The 24,002-nt window shown below is 36.3% G+C and overlaps 3 protein-coding genes across 3 annotated transcripts; 2 read left to right on the forward strand and 1 right to left on the reverse strand.

Annotated features, from left to right (window-relative positions):
• The first annotated feature begins 7,048 nt into the window (after positions 1 to 7,048).
• Positions 7,049 to 10,966, forward strand: LOC113760474 (protein AUXIN RESPONSE 4). The gene is made up of 2 exons (XM_027303054.1): positions 7,049 to 8,553; positions 10,283 to 10,966. Exons 1-2 carry the CDS (start codon positions 7,339 to 7,341, stop codon positions 10,526 to 10,528), a joined length of 1,461 nt encoding a protein of 486 aa, XP_027158855.1. The 5' UTR covers positions 7,049 to 7,338; the 3' UTR covers positions 10,529 to 10,966.
• Positions 10,967 to 11,049: 83 nt separating this feature from the next.
• Positions 11,050 to 13,952, forward strand: LOC113760475 (F-box protein At1g55000). Its single transcript, XM_027303055.1, has 3 exons — positions 11,050 to 11,160; positions 11,916 to 12,424; positions 13,118 to 13,952. The coding sequence occupies exons 2-3, from the start codon at positions 11,975 to 11,977 to the stop codon at positions 13,490 to 13,492; spliced, it is 825 nt and encodes a 274-aa protein (XP_027158856.1). The 5' UTR covers positions 11,050 to 11,160; positions 11,916 to 11,974; the 3' UTR covers positions 13,493 to 13,952.
• Positions 13,953 to 14,698: 746 nt separating this feature from the next.
• LOC113761383 (vacuole membrane protein KMS1-like) lies at positions 14,699 to 22,921 on the reverse strand. Its single transcript, XM_027304345.1, has 9 exons — positions 22,496 to 22,921; positions 21,466 to 21,677; positions 20,367 to 20,445; positions 19,557 to 19,853; positions 18,787 to 18,944; positions 18,058 to 18,174; positions 17,248 to 17,427; positions 15,039 to 15,192; positions 14,699 to 14,851 (listed from the first exon to the last, which is right to left on the reverse strand). The coding sequence occupies exons 1-8, from the start codon at positions 22,590 to 22,592 to the stop codon at positions 15,040 to 15,042; spliced, it is 1,293 nt and encodes a 430-aa protein (XP_027160146.1). The 5' UTR covers positions 22,593 to 22,921; the 3' UTR covers positions 14,699 to 14,851; position 15,039.
• Between the last annotated feature and the right edge of the window lie 1,081 nt (positions 22,922 to 24,002).

Genomic DNA, 24,002 nt, shown 5'->3' on the forward strand with positions numbered 1-24,002 from the left:
TTTTTTCCTTTTCCTTCAGGAATTAGAACTGGATAGAGCTATACGATGTCGTAATTCGTAATGAACTGATCGATTAGGAGAAAAAATCCTCTAGTTCTGCTTCCTTCCCTTATACTATATATAATTGAGTTTTGGTCAAAAAATAGGTTGAATTTCAACTGCATAGGTGGGGACTTTCTAGAAATGTGAAATATTGTGTATTAGTTTAAAAGTTTTAGGTACAAGTTAAGGAAACATGTATTTGGGTATGTTTACAGAAATAATCCCATTTTAATGCATTTAAAGTTGTCATTGATGAGCCATCTGGGTATTGATGGAATGTTTAATTAGTGTGCAACTGTTTTTGCATTTTGTACAACCCATATATGCTTGTGTGTTGGTGTAATTACTGGAATATCCCTTAACTACCAATAATTCCCTTTTTCAGTCGCAGATAACCGTTTGAGATGTTGCTTTGTCTGAAGCGTTTGAATGGCAATCGGATTTAGGAAATGAGCCAATGATTTCTCTATCAATGGTAGGAACCTATTTCTCTATCATTTATAATCTGCATTTATGAGTCACAAACGTTGGTCAGTTTATCCCCTTTCAGTTTCAGGAGTTAAGTTTTCCCCTTTTGCCTTTGTCTACAACGATTTGCCTCATCGTTTTTTCTTCCATCCGATGAAATTACCATTTATTTCGTTATTAATTACACCCAATTCAATTGCCAACTGTTGGTATGTTAATTAGGGGTGACAATCGGGTCCGTTTCGGGTTGGCGGGTCGGGTTGAGATCCGGGTATAACAAAAAACCCGCTGACCTGAACCTGACCCGCCAACCCGAAACGGGGTCAGAATACCTGACACGAACGGGTTGGCGGGTCGACCCAAAATGACCCGAAATTTAATTTTAATTTATTAATTTATCACTGTAATTTCTAATAAAATCAATTTTGTACAAGACTAATTACATAATCAAGTAATAAAAATTTAAATAAATAATCCCAAACCAAATCTAAAATAAATTAAAACACTGTAAAAGTATTTTATCCCAAACCAAATATAAAATAAATTAAAACAGTATAAAAGTAAAAAATAATATAATATATTATTTGTCCAAATATAATAATTTCAATTTCACACAAGTTAAATAAATTCATTTAGAACTATGTGATTAATGCCTTTGAAAAAAAAGAATAACTTAGTTTAGTTAGATAAAATAATTTTTATGTTTATTAAATTATTTTTAATTCATAAAACTGGTTATCAGGTCATATCAGGTTACTCACGGGTTGACCCGAATTCGACACATTTTCTTTTCGAATCCATTGGGGTTCGACCCGATTTTGACCCGAACCCGCGAAATCTCAACCCAAATCCATTAATTTCGTGTTAAGTTCGTGTCATATTTTCAGGTCGTATCGGAAATTGCCACCCCTAATGTTAATGCCTAAACGGTTGATTATCAGTTTCTCCCTGTTTGCATTCTAGGATTGGGATAATTCTACCTGGCTTCATACTAATCAGCTCAGAATGCTCTTCAGTCCCAGTTATTCCTGGTGGTTCAGCGTGAGGTTAGATTTCACTCCCCCCCTCAATTTTTCAGTTCCTCCCTTAATTTTGTCGGTGTGTTCTTAGTACCTACAATTAGCGACTCTTATCGCGTTGCCTAACCTCAATTGGTTTTGGGTTGGTTATAATCTTATAGGTTTACAGCAATAGCAAGTAAGAGCTCTCGGTGGAGATTCTGGAATAAGATTAGCTTTCTGTGTTGCTCTGCCTTTCTGCATTATCAACGACCTTCAATTTGACACAGTTTTATTGTAACACTGTGTGAATTGATTGATTATATCGTTTATCTTTTTATACTAAGTTTTATTTCTTCTCACAATGTACTATTATTTGTTCAACAAAAAAACCTCCTTCCCCACAAGGATCAAACACCCGCGCGGTGCGCGGGCACTCTCCCCTAGTATTAAGGCTACAAACAAGTGGAATCGAGTCAATCCACATGAGTTTCAACATAATCTAAGTCGAGTTAAACTTATGAGTCTTATATTCAATTCCAACTAGGTAGAATACCTAATATAAAGTTGAAGCTCGAATAAAGTTAAATAATATTAATCTAATCTCTGTAAAATGAGAAGAACATATTTTATATTTAGATTAAATTTAGAAGTAAATGAAAATAAGAACATTTATTATTAAGATCGCTCAACCTTTGAGCTGAACTTACTTGGTAATTGATTGAGTTATTCGAGCTAAACCAATATCGAGTAAAGTCAGACGATTTAAGTTGGATGCCGATTTAGTATCACCCAAAAGAGAAAAGAGGAGAAATGGTAGATATTAAAATATCTAACTAAACCAATTTTTTAAGTGTTCCTTTTGTTTTCCTATGTTGTGTGTGTTGTGATCTTGGGAGCTTTTTAACATCTCGTTATGACCATTACTAAACAAAATGGCAGCTAATAGACCGTATCCTTACAATATATAAGAGGTACTTTTGCCTTACTGTTCAAGGCCAGTTTCATCTGCTCTTCCAAGGCCTTACCCGTCATTTTGCCCTCCATCCGGTGTTGCTTATATATTTTCTCCTCCTCTTACGCAGGACAATTTTGTGTGTAAGAAGTGGAGATTTCTTACCTTCATATTACGTTTTTGCCCTTGATCTACTTATTGTTCCTTTGTTTACCCTCAATAAATTCTTTTTTTTTATGGTGCTGTGAGTGTTATGAAATTGGGCTTTTTTGTCAATTTCTTTGACAAGATTGCTGGGTTAAATCAACAAACAGTAATCTCAGTCTCCAATTTACACTTTCCTCCTTAAAGATGCCTTTCTTGTGGATTATAAGATTTTAGCTTGAGGTCATCATTGGAAAGTAAATTTTATGCCCCCACTTGCATGAATCTGCTGTTCCCAATGCCATATTAAGCACAATGGTGTACAGATTAGTCATGCGCATATGTATTGTACTGATCTCCGTCAATTTGCTTTGTTCTATTTGCTTTCATCTCCCACTGCTTTGCTTCCTTTGCATTGCCGCTGCTGGTACTCATCCTTTTACTTCCTTCTGTTTTATATTTTATATTATATATTTCCTCATTTTTGTTCCACCAAATCTGGATAATGATCCCGCACATATAATGCACCTGAACACGATTACGCTCCGTCTGCGCAAAACACTAAGCTTAAACTTATAATAAACTTTTACCATCCACTAACAAATTACGTTTGACCAAACTAACTTATAAAACTCAATGCTCAGTTCAAAATAAAACAATACTATACACATGTGAACAAAGATTCCAACTATACAAAAAAAAAAAAAAAAAAACAACAACAACAACAAAAAGCTGCAGCTTCACAGACATCTTTTACATAAAATAATTTCTGCAACTCACAATTAGCTACATAAATAAACAAACATTTTCCCATGTTTTACTTCAGAAAATTTAACCCAAGTAACTTTCCCATGTTTTACTGCCAATCTTTCCACACAAGCATTTTCCTAATACCTAAAACAAAACAGGCCAACCCCCAGGCACCACCCGCGCCTCGCGCGGGAAAAACAACCTAGTATATATATATATCTTGCACGTTTTACACGTCCTGGAAATTGGGATCGTAATTAAAAGATAAATTTTGAAAATTGTCATCAAAATTAGGAAAATCAAGTAAATGCTTTCACAAAAAAAAAATATATTATGGGCCTCAACATAAATCATATTCGCACATAAATGTGAAAAAATAAAATTAAAGTAGGAAAAAATTGCCATGGATTCTTCATTTTCCTTCAAGATAACGAAACTGAATTAGAAGATCAATTTTGCTTACGAACGAGTAGCAAATCAAAAGCCTAGCACAGAAAGCAGTCATTAAAATAAATTGAAGAAGCACATCTTCTTCTGCAGGATTCGTGGTATTCATTAAACATTAACCCCCAAGAGTTTTATTCTTAAGGTAAATTTAGTAGATTATTACAACGTGCAGGATTCTTGACTTCGTCCAATAATACTACATGAGAGAGAGTCTGTTCAACCAAAAAAAAAAAAAAAACTACCATATTACAGGACGTAACAAGATTTGAAAATGCTTCAGTACAATAATGTGTTTTGAAACAAATATTTATTCTTCATCTTTTAGTCTCTCTGCACTATGATATTTGCAGTCTATAAAATTATATATATTCAACCAACGTGCGTATCTGCAGTACTCCATTGAGCTTCTTTTTTCTTTTCTTTTTGTCGCAATGGTAGCATTCTTATAACTTAATCTATTCTAATCTAGGGAGGGTGGAAACCGATGGGAGTAGAAGCTCGATCAGAGAAAGCCACTGAAGGCAGCCACATGATTTAAGTGCTTGACAGTGACCACATATAGTGAGCTTCTTTTGTTGCCGGACTAGATTTTCTTCATTCAGTAAAATTCCTAACCCCAAAATTTTCCTCTGTTTAGCAACCTATAGAAGAGTTTTCTGCCGTCCACTGCTGAAGAAACCGCTTGAAGATGTGTGGGATATATATATATATATATATCACACTCTTTTAACAAAAGCGTATCCAAGATTCAAGAAGGGCATCTTTGCCGGACTAGATTGTCTTCATTCAATTAATGCCTTACCCTAAACTTCTTGAGTTTTTTGCAACCAAAACTACCCTATTATTAATTGGAGCTCACATGATTCTAAAAATACTCCCTAAACTATGCGGTTTGGAACAAATTGCTGCTCGAATCCTGCATGTTTAGTTCCTTGTATATATATATCTCTTCTTGAACCTCAAAGTTTCATCCATCCAGTAACATAATCCTTGCTAATCTCTATACAGATTACAGAAGCAAATATATATATAGATAATCCAGCTAGCTAGCGCCTAGAAGGCTCACTTTTCAATCCATAAAATGGCGAAATCCACGCTGCTGTTAGTTGCTATTTTATGCTTTAGCATTGATAATGTGCGACCTTGCTAATCCTTCAACTGCTACCAGTGGCACTGCTTTTGCGAGGGCTGTTCATCCAGGTTAGGAAGCTGGAGCCAGAGCCTTAGATCATTCACTGGCTGTATATATTCTATCAATAATCTGGGACGCAGATTACTGCATGGGCATGCATCAAAATCATTCTCCTCCTAAGCTTCATTGCTGCGATGACTGCAATCATTGCCCTGATTGCTGCGTAGGAAAATGCATGAAGAAAAAAAAAAATAGTACCGGGACTTGTTTGAAAAATCCACCAGATAGCTAGAAGGAAGGCTTTTAACTTGGTTCTGAAAGTTTCCTGCCACTGGCTATTAATGACCACTACTGATTACATGTATTTTTGTGGTATGATCAATTTCCAGCAAAATAACTGGTACCTAGTTGCTTTGTGTCTTTCTTTCTTTGTTTTTTTTTTTTTTGGTTCTTTTCTTTCTATTCAAACGTCAAACTTTTCCTCGCTATCTGAATTTACATCCAGTAAAACTATGCAGTTGTAGAATTTACTTAATTAGAAGATAATGTCAATAGTTAAAAACTTTTTATGTTTCAAGTTGTTGGCTTTAAACATATTGAACTTAATGATTGAAGTAATGAGACATAATTTTGAAGGACGTACAGAATTCTTAATGGAAGTATGGAATGATAAGAATTGATCATATGAAGAGAAGAACGTCTTTAATCACAAAAAAAAATAAGTTACCATATGGAATTCACATCAAACCAAAAAAAAAGAAAAAAGTTTTATTGTATATTTTCAATCAGCAGTGCAAGTTGACTGACATTTGCAAATGAATTTTATTTCAGTTTCTTTTATGATTTTTTGCTGAAAGAAAGACAATTTCAGTGTGGGGCAGCTCAGCTTACATGATAGCTTTGACCCAAAAAAAAAAAAGAAAAAACTTACGTGACAGAAAATTTATGGAGTTCCTGAATATATGATGCTTGTTAATTTTGCAGAGGTAACTCTTGAATTACCTCATATGACCTTCTTGACTTCCAAAGCCTAACTTAAATGTTCAAAAAAAATCACAAAGTAATTTCCACAAGATTTTAATTTTTGGTTGTTCACTTGAAGAAATTTAAAGAAACCATAATTGCAACCAATGTACTTCTGAAGAAAAAAAAAAGAAAAAGTTAATTGTCACACATTTCTTCCATTCAGTTATAGAGGTATTCTTCCCACTCAATCTTACCTATCGAATAATAAATGCTTGTGATTTGGTACCAACCCCATTTTTGATGTAGATTGCTGATTCTATTGGTTTTGGCGTAACACATTTCATCTGTTCAGTTAGTCTGCTTCGTTTACTAGGGGTGGCTGCAAACTGGATTGACAATTTTGATATCGTGTTATGTGTTCTAATCCTTTTGCAAAGACCTAATGTTTCTTTTTTTTTTTTTTTTTTATTTGAATTTGTGGCATGCGACAATTTCATGGAAGTAGCTCCTTTTGTGTCATATTATATTATTTTCTTACACAGTGTGCTCTTAAATTTTCTTATACTACAGAATCGACTTTTTTGTGAAAGGGGTTGACACACCCACTAACTATGGAGGACATACCAATGGATGGTGGTGTTAGTGAAAGGAGTTTGCATCCCTTAACCATGAGGTCTCGGTTTCGAAATTTATGGGAATAAAAAAAACAACGTTGGGAGAGTTTCCCACTGCAAGAGACTCGACACGATTTGAACAGAATTAGTTGTTGGGTGCTTTTGAAGTGTGGAAACTTGCAACCTAGTTGATCATAACGATGTTTCTCTTTTAGTGCAATCCGTGTTAACGACATGTTGATAATCCAAATTAGCTTATCAACAGGAAATGTTCATGATATGATCTTGATATTTGAGAGTGTTGAATGCTAAAATTGGGAGTCAGGCAAGAACGATTGCAAGTAACAACCGTCCTGCAATTGTTCAGAAAGATTCACAATCATGATTTAATTAAGACAAAAAAAAATATAAGATCACATATTGTACATTAATTTTAGCATCATGTATGAAATCATAAAATTATGTTCTATACGTTGAGTTACGTTCCAAACAAACCTGTCCAGACGATTTTTCTGATGACCGTTTGTGCGCAGGATCGATAGTTTAGGACCCACTCCGCAAACTGAAAATGGTTCAGGAAGGTGTTTTGCAATTAACCCCAAAATTTATACTGTGAGTGCAAGATCGCAGCTTAAGCATTGGCCGCATGCGTGTGGAACTTTCTTTTGCAGTTTCTCCTTTCCACAGTTCCACTTTAGCTACGGTTGTGGCACTTGGCAGATCTGAGGATCAAGGAAAAGAGCAGTATCCTCAACCCCTTTTCTTTGGAGTTCCATAAACATCATAAATGCCAGTATCAGTTCAACTTCACCAGTAGTAGCAATGGCAATCTTAACTGAAGAACCAGACCCACCAAAACCCTCAACCCAAACAACCCCTAAGCCTTTATCCAAATCCAAAGCCAAAACCACCACTTCATCACCACCATCCTCCTCCTCCTCCACCAACTACACCAACCCTTATCAATTTTGGTTCTACTTCACCCTCACAGTCTCTCTAGTTACCCTTTTCTTCATTTCTCTGCCCTCCTTCTCTACTCAGGACCCCAAGACATGGTTCCTCAACCTGCCCCCAAATCTGCGCCAGCACTATTCTAAAGGTAGGATTTTTAAGGTACAACTCACCCCAAATCACCCCCAAGTTGAAGCCTTTTCAATTCAAGATGGGCCCTTTAGTTCTGATCATCGAGTACTGATTGTACATGGGTTTGGTTGCAGCTCTTTTGCTTTTCAGGGGATTGTTAAATCTTTAGGCCTTAAAGGGGTTCATGCTATTGCTATAGATTTACCTGGTTCCGGGTTCTCGGATAAGTCCGTGGTTGTGGTGGAAGAGAATGTTGGGGGTAGTGGTGGGGTTTTAGGGGGGTTTTGGGAAGTTTATGGTCAGATTAAAGAAAAGGGTCTATTCTGGGGGTTTGATCAGCTGATTGAAAAGGGGTATGTGGATTATGAGGAGAATGATATTCGGGTTTCGAAAAGGGTGGTTGTAAAGGCTATTGAATTAGGTGATGAAGAGATGGGGAGGGTCTTGAGTCAGGTTATTGATGCAATGGGATTGGCACCTGTGGACTTATTTTTGCATGATTCTGCATTAGGCTTGAGTGCTAATTGGATATTGGAAAATGCGCGGTTGGTTAGGAGTGTTACTTTGCTTGACAGTGTACCAAGTAGAACAGCATTGCCTTCTTGGGCATTGGAATTGCCAGTGGTGAGAGAGGCGGTTTTGGGGGTTGGATTGGTGTTTCAGAGCGTTCTTGGAAAGTATTGTTTGAAATCTGTTGGCAAAGCGGAGGCTGAGGCTCATAGGATTCTTTTGAAGGGAAGGAATGGAAGGAGGTCAGCGGTTGGGATGGTTAAGAGGGTAAATCATAGTTTGGACTTGTCTGAATGGAGTGGTTTGAATGAGGTGAAAGACTTGCCAATGCGAGTGATTTGGTCTAGTGGTTCTTCCAAAGAATGGAGTGAGGAGGGCAGTCGGGTTGCCGATGCCCTTTCTCAGGCTACATTTGTCTCCCATTCTGGTGGAGCATGGCCACAGGTGAGAATATAGACTTTTCATTGCATTTTTTGCCTCAATCATTTGATATTCTGAATTGTCTTTCTTTGCATGCGAGCCAAAAAATTGTTCAATAAGTTCCAATGACTACTTAGCTGCCATATTGTGATACTAGATTGTCTCGGGCACAATTTAGGGCCTAATAATGGTTCTCTTTCTTTTACTCAGTGCATCAGTTAGTCATCCAACTGCCTTAAAGAGTTGCTGTATGAATTCGACATAGTTTGTCATCCATAGAATATAGGGTTCTGAGTGTAATTAAGTTTGCACGCAGAACGGTATTGAAGCAGCAACAGAAGCACCATGATTTTTGTCTTCCTTAGTTGGGAAAGGGGTAGAATTGAATGGGTGCGAGTCTGAGACTCTGCAGAATGGATTTTTTGCCAGAAAACAAAAATTTTTAATCCCACATTTATGCAGATTTATGGCATAGAAGAATTTGAACAAGCTTGTATGAACTACAAAGTAGACTTAACATCTCCGCTGACTTTTCCTCTTGTGTTGCGTAAGCACAGAAAGTTTTGGTATTCATGGCTTTCATGATCATATTGCTCTTTGCTAAATTTTTACTGCTCTTTCCAGTTTGTCCCTGAAATCTGCAAATTTATGTCTGTCGACATTTGGCGTCTTTTCTCTCTAAATTTAGTCTTCATAAAATAGGATGAAAACTGAATACATAAGGGAGTGTTTTCTGTCCTATGTCTCGAGTCTTGATTGCTATCTTTTTTAAATGCCTATGACTAGAATTTAGTGAGCTTATATTCAGCCAAATGTTAAGTGTATGCTATAAGATACTAGACAGCTAATCACGGATAGGGAAAATAGTATTAGTGTGATGACTGATAAGATATGGCTCTTAATATTTTGAATTGTAATTAGAGAAAAACATTATTAGTAGTTTTGGGCACAGAAATTTCCCTTCAAGCACATTGGTCTTTAGTTGCAGCAGGACACCTACCTGATGATGTTCTATTAACAAAGAACAGTATCTCAATCAATGGTGATGCAATTGGCATTGTCTTCATATGTGATGAAATGTTTAGCAACTATACATAAAGATACTTCTTGTGAAAATGAAAAAGAAAATGGATACAGTAAATTGAGCATATCCTGTTTCCAGTTTCTTCATCCTGCAGTTTAATTGTTATGCAGTTTCTGTTGTTGCAGTTTACATATATATACTCATTTTTTGAAAGTCATATCAAAAGGAAACTAGAAAAAATATTGTTTTGTTGACTTCGTTAGGTCTTTTTGCTTTCTTCGGCGAAATAAAATTTCATTTTTCCAAACGATGAGGCTGTAGGACGAAGATATTTGGGTCAGGGAGGGAGGGCTGTTGTGTGGGAAGGAATTGTCAATTTGTCCAAACAGCCTCTCTCTCTCTCACTCACTCACACACACACACACACACAACCCTTTTAAGTACAATCCAGTTTAGAGATGGATTATACTCTTTTTTAACCACAGCCCACTATATAGATGAACTGTACACATTACTGCATGCGTTCTTTAAAATAGTTTTGTTAGGACATGGTTACATTTTCTTTCTGAGGTAGATCGTACACATCAGTGCACTCATTCTCTCTTTCTTTTTTGGATTTCAGCTCTAGAAAATTGCAAGGACATATTTACTTAGTATATTTCTTTGATCTTCTATCTGTTTTCTTTATTGAAGTCCTCTAATGGTGATTGAATTTGTTTGCAATTTTAGGAGCATGTTTCTGAGGAGATAGCTGAAAGTATTTATGAATTCATTTCTGCATTACCAAAGTCCACTAGGCAATCTGAGGAAGAGCCAATACCAGAGCACATTCAGATGATGCTTGATGATGCAAAAAGCAATGACCACCATAACCATCACCATCACCATGGGCATGATGGTCATGATCATGGTCATGGACATGCTCATGCTGGATATTCGGATGCATATGGGCTTGGTCATGGGTGGGCCGTGTAATCTGTTTTGTTGTCCTATGACGCAATGGAAGTTAAATAAGCTCGCCTTTTGAAGGCTCAGATTAGATCCACGCCAGATTCCATTTATGCTTTTTAACAGTTGATTCCTAGTGTCTTTCGAGTGTCTAGCTAACTTTGCTAACTATCGTGGAACGTTTCTCTGCTGGAGGATAATTTTCTGCAGATTGTCAACCTGTGGTGGCTAACTATTCTGACTGCTGTGGAGCTTTTTTCTCTTCTGGAGGATAATTTTCTGCAGATTGTCAACTGAGGTAGGATTCTATGCCCTGAATAGAGAAAATTTGAAAGAGGGCTTGTTAAAAGGAGAGTATTTCAGTTGTAATGTCTGCGGTGTTCCTTTTCCTGCAGTATGTATTGATTTTGCTTTGGTTTGAGATGATGATGCTAAGCTTGATGCCAATATCACTTTCTTGATTTATTTATGGCTTGTGGCTGTGGTATATGCTTCAATTCTTGCTAGTTGGGACTTGGGAGCTGTTGCTTGCTTCCTGCACTTTGGAGAGGAGTATATCTTTGTTATGTTCCATCCAGAGAAATTTTGGAGAAAAATTAAGCTTAGGTTACTTGTGAAACTAAATGGCGGTCTGACGGTTTGGTGTGAAAACTATTCAAGTGTACTTTGACAAAGAACTTTCCAATTCAGTTCCTTTAGTAACGTATTTATCAATACAACCCCATACACGTGGGGGCAATTAAGAATATCAAATTCTTAACCAACAAAGTGATATTTTAGTTTTTGTTTGAAATTGGTGATGCAAGTTGGTCTATGTACCTTAATCCTATGGATTAATCATTGTCAATATTGAATAAATGATAATTATGTAAAATTTAAATTTAAAAATTAATTTTTATGTGTATATTATGAATTTAAAGGTGATGGTGTATATAAAATTTATTCTAAATATATTTTTAAATTAATTTAATCCGGTAACTTAATTAACATGTTCTAAAGATACAAGTAAGAATAATAATTAATTAATTAAATTTCGTAGCATGTTAAATATGACTTTAAAATGCGAATAACAGTTACGGTAATATTTAAATTAAATTTGTAAAAATAGTAATTATTTTAATTTTGTAATACATCAAAAATGTTTTTAAAACGCAAACAACATTTATTGGTAATTGATAGCAATACTCAAATTGAGATGTTTAGGACATATAAATATTTGATGTGTTAATTCGATCCAAGGTCGCTTATTGCAATTCTCATTGTTAATGGAGGGCAATATTAGTATAGCATAATATTTTCGGGGCTCACATCAAATTTTGCTAAAAGAGAAAGAAAAAGGCACAATATTTGTGACCAAATATTTGCAGTCATATCTCATTTCCTCCGTCTTCTTTACCGACTTTCTCCTCCCCAGCTCTCGGCGGCCCAGTTGCCGGCGGCAACCTCCACTAACCCCACTCGAGAGTCCAAATAATGGGATGTTGTTGTAATCAAGAAGAAGAAGAACAACTCCACCAACCCCTAATAAACCCGCCTCAAGAATCCCCGCTATCCACAACAACCACCTCCTCTTCCGCCGCTGGCGGAGATGGAGAATTTGAGTCAACCCACAGGACGATATCTCCGATGAATTCCAATTATTCTGCTCTGTTATGCCAAGACACTCTCCGGGCTATTTTTGAAAAACTTCCTTTTTCTGACTTGGCACGCGCCGCCTGCGTTTGCCGGCTGTGGAGCTTTGTCGCCTCCGACAGGGAAATGCAGACGAGGGCTTTTAAAGCTCGGTGGAAAATCAAGGATGTTATCGGTGATCCTAGCTCTGGAAGCTTCTGGAGAGATAATAGTATCTCCAAATTCGCCATTTCTCACCACCTCCTCCGCGGCGACACCGTCGCTGGCCTGGCTGTTAAGTACTCTGTTCAGGTATATACTTTACTAGCAAATGGTTATATTGAACATACAAATTTACCCATGTCTCATTTATGTAATAGCTTTTGAAAAATTTAGTCGTGTGGGTCCAAAGAAGAATCACGAGATCTCTTGGTCTCTTTTATGCTTTAAGATAAGATGCAGCTTATGCATCAGTAACCTGATCTACTTGAGGAAGAGAAGGGATGTAATATGGACAGGGAAGGAAGAAAATTTCGAGTAAGCTTGGTTAGAGACCTAAAATGATTTCTTGGGATTCAAATTGCCTGCAAGTAGGAATGCACAATTCTGGAAATCGAATCTATGAATTTACTTCAGCTGGTTCTTTGATCTGTGAAGTTACTGCAGCTGGTTATTTGCTAGTTTAGAATCTTTGTGCTGCTATTGGATACTGTTGTTATTTTAATTTGAAAGTGTTCCCTGTACCCACCGTTCTTGCTTGCTTTATCGTAGAATTGTTACAGCAGCCCCCCTCCATTGGTTGTTTTCCTGAGAGCTTTCATACATACCTGGCAGAAATTTTTATAATTTAGCTATTTAGCACATGAAGACTTTGTTTATTGCATGATTGAAAATTCTATGGCCGTTTTTTCACTACTGCCCTAATAGACCATACTAGAAGCTTACTTTCATTGTTCAAAAATATCAAATAATTGTAAATTGTTTCCTTGTTATTTTTATTTATAGGTTATGGACATCAAACGCTTGAACAATATGATGAGTGACCATGGCATATACTCAAGACAGAGGTTGTTAATTCCTGTAAGCAAACCAGAGCTTCTCGTGAACGGCACATGCTACATAGAATTAGATACCTATGCTAAAAGGGAAGTAGCGGTTCTGTATCTTGAAGGTGGCCCTGATGGAAAGCTTGGTAATCTGTTAAATAGGTTGACCACAGAAGAGGGGAGAAGAAGGGTAATTGACTCTTTGAGGAGGAGCATGCAAGCTGATGACGGAACTGCTCAATATTACTTATCTATTTCTGATGGTGACCTTCGAGCTGCTATGATGCAATTTTCTGAGGATCTGAGATGGGAGAGGCACATGGGTTTGGCCTGATTTTAGAGCAGTCATAGAGCCAGACTTTGTCTTGGAAAATTTCAAGAAGTATGTAGTCTCCAAGGGCAGCTACCTTCTTGCTGTACTGGCCTGCTTTGAATTGAGCCCTGTATAGGGGATGCTTCGTGCTGTATGTTTTTTATGCTTGTTCATCATGTTCATCTGTATGTATCCATGCCTTAAACGTGATCTCTCTTGTGAAGAAGATTTCCTTGTTCACAACCTTAACTGAATAAAGCCTGCAAGTAATGGCAGAAATTGTCTGTTATAAAATGTTTGTAAGTTCTGGTTGAAACACTGGAGCATGGATTCTGTACTCTAAAGCTTGTTACTTAAATGAGAAGGATAATTTGTTAACCTTCTTGTACATTGTACTTCATGAAACTCTTTGTTAAAACATGTAAACGATGGATCACTTGATTTTTAATCATGTTATGTAAAGATGTTTATTTTTCTGTAAGAAAGCTGTTCTTTAATATTATTTAATCTTGGTGTTGCTTATTCACTCTTTAATGCCAAAGAATGAATTGGTGATCTATTTAGTACAATTCTATTAGCACTACTGGTTCTGATCATGATAATAATTGCTATTGCATATGAGTAGATTATTATTATTATTTTTTTGGCAGATTTCTGCATTTGACTACAGATGATATCTGTATGCTTGTCATAGGGCCTTTTCAGTTTCTACTTAAGGATTTGTTGGACGAGTACTTTACCATTTCCAGCTGAATGAGGTTGCTGGAAGTTTGGAAGCTTGGAAGGTGACCAAAATCGTTTGCCATGCTAAGAATATGGTCGTCCTAAAGTCATCGTAAATGGTACTACCATCAAAATCGCCGGTGGATGGACTTATTGTGAATTCTGATGCCTTGAACGATATCACACTCGAGGAAAATGGAAATTCTGAATAGTTACATTTCTCATTGCTCCAACAGCTGAACTTGGTGTAAATTTAAGAAGTTGATTACCTAGCTGATGCCAAAGGATACCAAGTAATGTCATGGATCCAGAAGACAAGTAACTAGAAGAACGTAATCTTAGAATATAATGGATTGTACAAATGTAATCTTGCCCTGACACTAGCAACAAAAAGTTATTGCAGAAGATTGAAATCTGGAAGCCTAATAACGCCATACTACCAGGCAATGTTGCTAGGAGTGAAATTTCTGAGCCACAGACGGTAAAATTGTTCCGTCTTACGCATCCACACAACAAAAGGGCATGATAGTATTAAGTAACGATGTCAAAGTACAGATTATCCTATATACATTGGCAACTGAATTGACTGTAGCTTGACAGCCCAAAAGAGAATTAATCAGACGTTCCAACTTCCAATCATTGCCCTATTGTTTACATCTGTGGAATATACAGGACGAGGCAGTCAATCAAATTATAGCCTCTACTAATGGTAGATATTGTGCAACAAATCTGTACATTGGTAGAGTTCTATCTTGGCTCAAATCATGAACCTATAATTGATTTAGCAAAGCTAAAACTACAGCAAACTGTAGGCTCCTAATTTTTCCTTAAGGTCTTTAAATACCTCAGTTGGTTTCCAGCTGAGCCATTTCCTTGTCATGTTGTTGCTTCATATGACTCTGGGCTGTTCCATTTATAATTTTCACCAAAAAATTCAAAAGAATGAGCAGTACAACAGAGTTCCAAAATGAAGCCAAGGAAATATTCCACTTCTTCACCTGAAAAAGAAAGGTAAACATAAGTCTGCAGAACGATTTTATTATGCACTCATAGCAGCTTACGATGATTTCCTAAAAACCCTTCAAAGAAAACAATTAGATACATGTACAACTCCTTGAGAGTCATCCATGCTACATTCAGACCTTGAGGGCTCGAATACTAAATAACCACCCATTTAGAAAATAAACCTTGCAATGCACACTGAAGGAGTCTGAAGCGCATCACCACCATCCCAGGGTAACCACAACATGACAAGCTCTATAATTTGAAATTATTATTTTAAAAAAAACACACACTCACACACATTCTTTGGTAAATGCTTCCATTCCTCGCCGCCTTCTTCTTCCTCGTCCAACTCCAGTCCCTCCTCTTCCCCATGATGTTATCACTTTGACACCATGCACAGACAGACACACACAGCACATGCACTGACGGATACAGAGCTGCCCTGTACACTCTCACATGCTTGAAAGATGCACGCAAAGAGAGACATGCCTAAAGGTATACCTTTCAACCATCTAACAATGATCACAAGTACACATAGCCCAGAGACAAGGACATAGACACTGGCAGCAGGGACAGTGGCCGAGGGAGGGGTGACCAGCAGGGTGGTTGCCCCTAACTTTTGAGAAATTGCAATTGTACATATAGCATTTTATATGTGTAGTATTGTAACAAAGATGTAATCTTTCTACTTTCCTTACTTCGTGCCTAGAAAAATACTCCACTTAATTCAATTTGATTTATATTTGAAACCGTCATTTGCAGTAACAAAAATAAAAGCTTTTACATCTCAATTAACATTCTTTAATTACAAAAAAAATATAAATTTTATATTTTGGATTCTTTTATCTCCGAATGCCCACCTACCCCCCCTCTTCTGATGACAAATCCTGGCTCTGTCATTGAGTTTTTGGGGGTTGGGGGAGGGATAGGGACTCCAGGAGGTGATGGAAAGTTGGAAAGGCTAGGACAGGAAGCAGGAGAGGGGTACTGCAGTCAGCAAGGGGAAGAGTGTAGGATTGGGCCTACAGTTTTTGAGTGGAAGGAGCACAGTGAGGAGGGGTGGGAAGGGTCTGTTGTTGACACGTATGTTGATTGGGAATTGATACTATATTCAGGAAAGTGCAGTGGTGTGTTTACAGTGGCTTTCACTGGGGGTGGCAGCCAGGAATTGGGAAAAGAAGTTGAGGAAAGGAAAGGGAAAGCACAAATGTTCATAGGGGCAGGGAAAATCAGGTAGGGAAGGAGAGGTGGATTGGTAGGCTCTGGCCTGGAAATGTTGTTAGCACTTGGCAGGAGGGGAAGAATAGGATGTGGAAGCTGTTGAGGTTTAGGTTGGACTAGAGAAGTATCTGGCTGGGGATGAGACTGGCTCCAGGCCGAGGAAAGATCCATTCAATTCAGTATCGGAATGCTCAAGAATTGCAGATGCGATAGAATTTCTGTAACCAACTTAGCTGGAAAATGTAAGTAGGGGGGGTTATTATGGAGGCAGTTAAAAGAAAGTTATAAGGTTTTGTTTTCTTAGTTTATGTATTCTTTAACAACATTATATAGATTGTTTCTCTTTGTTCCTAATAAAGGGTTCCACAATGTCTAAGGGTGTCTAGTTGCAGTATCAACAAATCTCAAGGAGTGCAAGTGTAGTCAATCCTAGAGAAGAGTTTTGTATAACTACTACATCCATGACCTGTAATCACATTCAGGTAACAGCTGGGTTATACAGTCTTTGGTTAGCCTGAAAATCATGTTGTCAAGATTAAGCCATGTAACAAAGCATGATACTATGCATCTTGGGGGATGCAACAAAAATGTTAACAACAGTCCTCGGGGCTGCCTTAAACCATGTCTAAATCAATGTTTTCCCAGATACAACTTTCCAACCTTTGACATGCTGAGGAGTAATTCCACGGAAAGTATTTTAGTTAAAGCTGATCATTATTAGAATTATTTTCAAATGTATATAAGTGGTATAGAAACCAAAAACGTGGCCATTATAGAAGCATATATTCATCAATGCAGGAAGTAGTGAAGTAAAACAAAAATATTACCTTGGCATTGGACGGAGTGAGAGGAGAGGCTTCCATATATTTTTCTCTGACAAAATGGAGCTTTGCCACAAGGTTGGGCAAGACAGAAGCAACTCCAGGGACAAGGCCCAGAAACCAAATTAATTTAGTTTCAATCAAGTCCAAAAGTTGATTGTTACAAACTGATATTATAAAACATGTCTGCAAAGAGTGAAAGCAAAGGGTCAACAACTGGAAGCGAACTCTCCATAATTATCTTGTGCCATGTCAAACAAGAAAGAAGTAAAATCTCAGTCCCATGAGGCTTTATGGAGAGTTTGCTTGACATGCCAAACAAATTGATTTGGCAAGACAAACAACATTAAATATTAGAGAAACTAAAAATGGTTTTAGTGTGTTCATCTTGCCTTTCAGAAAAAGGAAGATGATTATGACAACAACTTCAGACAATACAGACGAGCCTTAAATGTGTTCTTACTCATTAACTGGATATTAAGCAGTACTTGTAATATCGCGACTTCATTCAAAGATTTATTGCAAACATCGAACTCAGCTAGAATTATCTGGTGGTTTATAAGACACACATCTGGAAAAGTATGATTTTTGTCCTCAGATATAAACCAAAGATTTGGAGACATGACAGAATTTTCAGGAGTTTAAGACTGATTCGATCAACATAGCGAATGATTAATTCACCATTTTTAACATAGGTAATGTACTACAAGCACTATATGATTGTTTCAAATAAAAAATTGAATGACACAGACAAAAACTAGTATGTAGGCGTCCAGCGTACACCTGGATTCTCAAGCCTATTTGAAAGTTGCTAACCTGAATGTTAGTCTTAATTATTGCCTTTCCAAGCAGGGTTGCAGTAAAAAATTTCCAGAACGGGATACCAAGTTGTCCACACATTATACCGGCTAGGTCAAACAGAGGATTTGGCACCTGAAAGGGGAAAAATAGACAGAACTAGTGAAGGCTATTAATATGATCTAAAACATACTCTAGATAAAGCAAATTATAAAATCTATCTGGCTTCCACAAGACAAAAAATGCTATGCACATTCTCAAGAAAGAAAGAAATGCAGCCAAATCATTCTGAGGATACTATCTCTTCTCCCTTTCAGTGACAGAAGATATAGATATAGTCAAATAGTGAAGTCTCTGAGAGGAAATATGAGGTGTATTTAAAAGAGAATAGAAGCAAAAAAGAAGAGAAGACCTAAAGGAATATAATAAATTTTGAAAATGGAAGCACTTTCTTTCTTCTATTCATGGAAAGCTAAGACAAATACTGCATATATAGGGATTGACAATTAAAGCAGTGACAAACACTTTGAGATTTTGCTTTGAAACAGGGGCTCCTGGATAACTATAAATGACATATACAATTACAAAGGGAAACCGTTTTCTATGCAAACATGATAGAGAAGGACCAATAAAACCGTTTTCTATGCCACATTAATTAGAGATCAAGAAATTCCAATAGATGAAATGTATGCCAGGCAAATGATTGAAGAATTTGCCGAAGTGCAAAGCTGATTAAAATTAAATTACCGAAGCAAGAACCAAAATTGTGAAGAAGTTCAAATGTTTTGAGTGTGAAAGGAGCCACTTCTTCATTTGACTTAGATGATTTGCAACAATTCCACAATCTCCTTCTGAAGAAGCATTCACATCTTCCATGACTTCAAGCTTCCTACCAGATATATATGCTGCAATTGGTAGTGAGTTAGAATACTTCATACAGCCCAAGACAAGTGACTACTTTGGAATATCTCTAGCCAGCCAAGATCAGTTTCTTTAAAGAGCATCCTTTGATCCTTATTTTATTAAAAAAATGCAAGCTGATCCTAATAACCATTGTTCATAGATTCAAGAGGAACTACTTTGTCTCCCTCCCTCCATCCCTCTCTTCCCAGAAACAGACATTTCTGCATCATCAACTTGAAAAACCCAAAGACTTTTCTAAAATCCATAAACAAAAATGTCCTCACTTTAACAACAAAATCCCTCAACAGGGTAAATAAATTAACATGTACAGAGTATACAAATAACCTAGATATACAAATCATCCCACCTGACTCAGGAAGGAAAAATATAATAAACATGTAAAATAGAATACAGTAAAATCTAGGGTTTTTAGTTGAAGAAAACCTTAAAACAGAAAAAGCATAGACAGACCTTGACACCCCAACCCTTTTCCCCAGACCAAGAAGAAGAAGAAAGCAGCAAAAAACTAAGGAAAAAGAAACAAACAAACAAAAAGATGAACTGAAATTAAAAGCTTTTCCAGGGATGATATAGAAACATAGAGCCTCATTTACCTGCTCTAGAAATGAAATATGGGGGAAGCTCTCCAAGTGCAGTCCCAACTCCCCATAGCATAGCCTCCAGTTCAACCTGATGCAATATGCTGGTCAATGGAACCCGTGAACCAGGTAAAGGGAACAATGAGGGTCCATATGTTAAGCAATCAGTATCCAGCCATGAAGGACCCCTTCTGAACTGGATTGTATCATATAAAGCGCTTTTTATGTCGAACCGTCCACATTGCACAGACTTCAATGTAAACAATGCAATGTGAGGACCCAAGTACAAAACAAAGGTGTGCAAACCAGACCCTGGAGACATAAAACTGGATGGTAAGAAAGGGAAGGCAGTAAAATGTGGAAAACTGATCTAGCACATTACCATTATTGTGAAATAAAGAGGAATGTAAGCTTCAGGCAGGTTTCAGTAAGTCAACAATAATTTACAAATTGAAGCCAATTAAGTATTCAAGGAACTTGAGACATGGAAAACAATTGAGGTCAGATTTTCTTTGGGGAAGGGGAAAATAACCAACAATTGAAGGAACATTTCCCCTTCATACTAATGGACATTCTGGTTTAGAATGTTGTGGAGGGGCACAGCAACATGCTAACAAATTGAAACCTCGTGTCGGGCCTAATGGAAATACTCACAAATCCTCAGAATTATCTTTTTCTTTTCCTTTCTATATGCGAAGACAATAAGATACTACTGCCATTTAAACAGGATTGTAGATAAAAAAAGAGGAACAACTGAAATTCTGCATAAACAGTAGTGATATCATGAGCTATAAAAAGATCAGTAACTGCTTCATTTGCGCTTACCAAGACCAATTGATGATGCTACACCTAGAGCCAACCACCAGGTTCCATACTCGAGATACTTGCCAATTTCCAGAACATACTGCAGCACCATTGTAGTAATTAGAAGTAAGAAGCATAAAGAAGTATACATGCAATACATACATTGATATGTGTTGGAGACAATTCAAATCATTCAACAAATAACCCAAGAGTTATGCAAGCATAAAGACATTGGTGAGGTGCAAAAGGAAAGGATTCCATAATGCATGTATTAAGTAAACTTTCTAATAAGGTAAAGGGTATGTAAAAAATTGAGTGAAAGAAGGACAATAACTGCAAGCAACAGAAAATGTTATCCAGTAAAGTGCAGAAAGTATCGAGAGAAGATGAACCAGCCAAACTTAGACAAGGTGGAGGGACTTTCATGGATGTGATTTAGATTTATCTAGCATTAGATAGGATAAAGGTTTTACAAATCTACAGAGGAATGACGGGAACTGCCCAAGAAAGTGGATCCTGCTGGCACTTCACAAAATGGATTCTAAGCAAAAGTAATGAAACAATGCATCATCTCTTGATTTTCCTCGATCACTTTAAAACCACTATAATACAGCAAAAGAACAAGTCACAGCAACAGAAAAATAAAGTTGAGAGAAATAGATAATGGAGAATAGGTAACCATTCCTTCCGGCAAACAAAATGTAAATCTACCATCTATTTATGGGGGTGGGAGGAGGGGGAGTGGGGAATATCAGCTCCAATAAGATTCTTACCTATACCTAATAAATACTCAAAATCTTGGGTACATAATATCCAGTACATATTACATCTAAACAAGTAACTGAAGCTATTAATCCAGAAGGCAAATGTAAGTGGTAAGCCTACCAATTTGATCTGCTATAAAACATTAAGCTGAAGATAACCCTGTTTACTAATAAATTTAATTGCTAAGAGCCACAATAACCTTTGGAAGTGGGACAAAGATGAACAGCAATAATATTCTAAATTTGAAATAACAACAGAAAGCTTTTGTTCATATTGGAACAAAATAGCTAATGCACTTCCACAGCTCTAAGACTTTAGGTAATAAAATCAATAAATTGAAGTGCTAGCTTATTACCTCTTCATCTGGCCTCCAAAGGGTTCTGATCAATACTCCACCACCCACGGCAAGGATACTTATGAAGACAAACCAACTTCTCTTGGCAGAAATGTAAAGTATTGGTTGCTGAAGGCAATTAACAACAGCAAGAACAAAGAACTTAAATGTCTTCAGTGGCTGTATCATCAATGTCAGATTCTCCAGCTCCTTCTGATGCTTGTCACGAAGTTCTAAAGAAACAAGCAAATTGTTTAGCATGATACAAGTAAAAGGAAATCCCCAAACTGAGTTCTATTTTGAAAAATGCAACACTATTCTATGAAATCGAACCATGCAAGTTTCATCAAAATGATGTACCAAATAATCCAAAAAGATGGACAAAAGAAACTTTTTTTCCCATACTTCATCCTCTGGTTCAGCTAGAGATTTAGCAAATAAGTTTGTAACTATAGACAGGTATACTATCGCTTAAGTAAGATTAATACCAAAGGACTTGCACGACATATTAGTTTGCAGAGGATTAGAATCGCAATGATCGAAACCTAGCTTGGTTAACCATAAGTTTATAACCATAATTTTATAACCTACAATATAATGGATCTCTAAAAATTCACATTTCATTTATAAAAGGATTTTCTCAAAATCCAGCTTCAAGTCCCTAATTCATGCTGTCTAAACAACACCAATTTATCCTTTTGGCCTTTCAGTTATCTTAATCAGCTCCTATTATATCCAAGCCCATTTTGGATAGAAAAAACAAGATTGCTACCGCCTTCTTCTTCAAGCAAACTATAATTGTAATTTAAAAGAAAGTCATCTAAACAAAATTAGATAGCCAGATCATCTTAATCCATAGATAACAGATCACAAATCCAAACTTGAAAAACATAACAAAACGAAAATGTAGACAGAACCCACGAATTCAGCCAGACCAAAAAGAATAAAAAGGGTAAAAAGCTCCTCCCCCACCACAAAAAAAAAAAAAACTCCAAATACATAGGCATCCTCAAACATAGATGAAATTTTTGATATTACGAAGCTGACTGACCTAATATAGAAGATTGATCAGACGAAGAAGAAGATGAAGAAGAGGATGACGACGATGAGAAGATGGTTTCTTTCTGTTGTTCTTCGTGGGACGCCATTTTTTGCCGGAAAAGTTGGGATCTTTCCCCCCACCAAGTATCAGATTTTGAAGAGAAAACCGATGCTATAAGAAGGGGGAATTTGTTCAAACACAAAGCTTTTTAAAAAAAAATTATGTAGTTCAATCTAAAGGAAAAATATGCCCAGGATTTTGGGGAACCATTATCCTGGAGAATGATTGGAAATATTCGGGATCAAACAATAATAACGTCAAACTGCTGTTTGGATTGGTTGATTCCTTCAAGAAACAGACACAACGCACGCGGACGCGGGACGCTGAAATCCTCCGAAGCAGAAAAAGTGGTCATTTTCTTGGACTACTTCTAGGGGCATTTACGACAGGATCCCTCAATACTTTTAGCTTTTGAAGAATTAACCACAACATTGGGAACAGCAATTGAATGACCCCTAGTCCGAGGTAGAGCTTTTTTTTTATTTTTTTTTAATCGAAGTCCGAGGTAGAGCTTTCAATGAGCCAAATATTTGGGCTTTTTTTAATCTTTCAGTTTTTTAAAAATTAATTTTTCAAATATTATAAATTTTTTTAAAAATTACTCTAAAAGATATTTTAAAAAGTAGTTTAAATTTATTTTAATATTTAAAAAATATTCCAAAATATATTTTAAAAACTCTACTACTCTTAAATATTTCAAAATATTTTCTAAAAATATCTTAAAATATACTCTAAAAACTCCGGTACAGTAAAATTTTTCAAAAACACCCCAAAAAATAACTAATCTAAACGGAACATTGGTGTTCACGTTCTGTTCGTATAATATATGAACAAAATTCAACTTTGACTCGTATATTAAACGAACTATAAGTATTGCTAGAATTCAATTCGTTTATTTGTACAAATATTTGAGTTTGAGTTCGAACTCGACTCGTCAAACTAAATGAGTTGAATTTGAGCTTGGAGATAATTTAATTATATTTTTAATAAATAATACATTATTTATAATAAGTTTAATTGTATTTCTTGTTTTTTAAAATAAATAATACTAATTTATGTTTAATTACTTTTTAGTAAAATATAATATATATTTAATAATATAAAATGTATTTTGTACTTGCATTTATTTATTTTTATAATTATATATGCGTTCACGAATTATTCAAATAGTTCACAAATAAGTTCGAGTTCAACTCCATTATGAAACGAATCTAATATTGTATTTGAACTCGATTCGTTCATTAAATGATCAATTTTTTTTCAAACTCGAACGAATCGAATATAAACATGTTTATGGACTACTCAATTCGTTAAAAATTCTAACCCTAGAAGGAAGAGGCAATTTTTCTCCCCAACCTTAAAGAGGGTGGGGATAGGGAGGGCTTATCCATCCATTGTCATCCCCTTACATGTGCATGGACACATGCATCAATATGTATACACATGTATAATTGCA

This window comes from Coffea eugenioides, chromosome 2 (genome assembly GCF_003713205.1).
Source record: "Coffea eugenioides isolate CCC68of chromosome 2, Ceug_1.0, whole genome shotgun sequence".
NCBI lineage: Eukaryota > Viridiplantae > Streptophyta > Magnoliopsida > Gentianales > Rubiaceae > Coffea > Coffea eugenioides.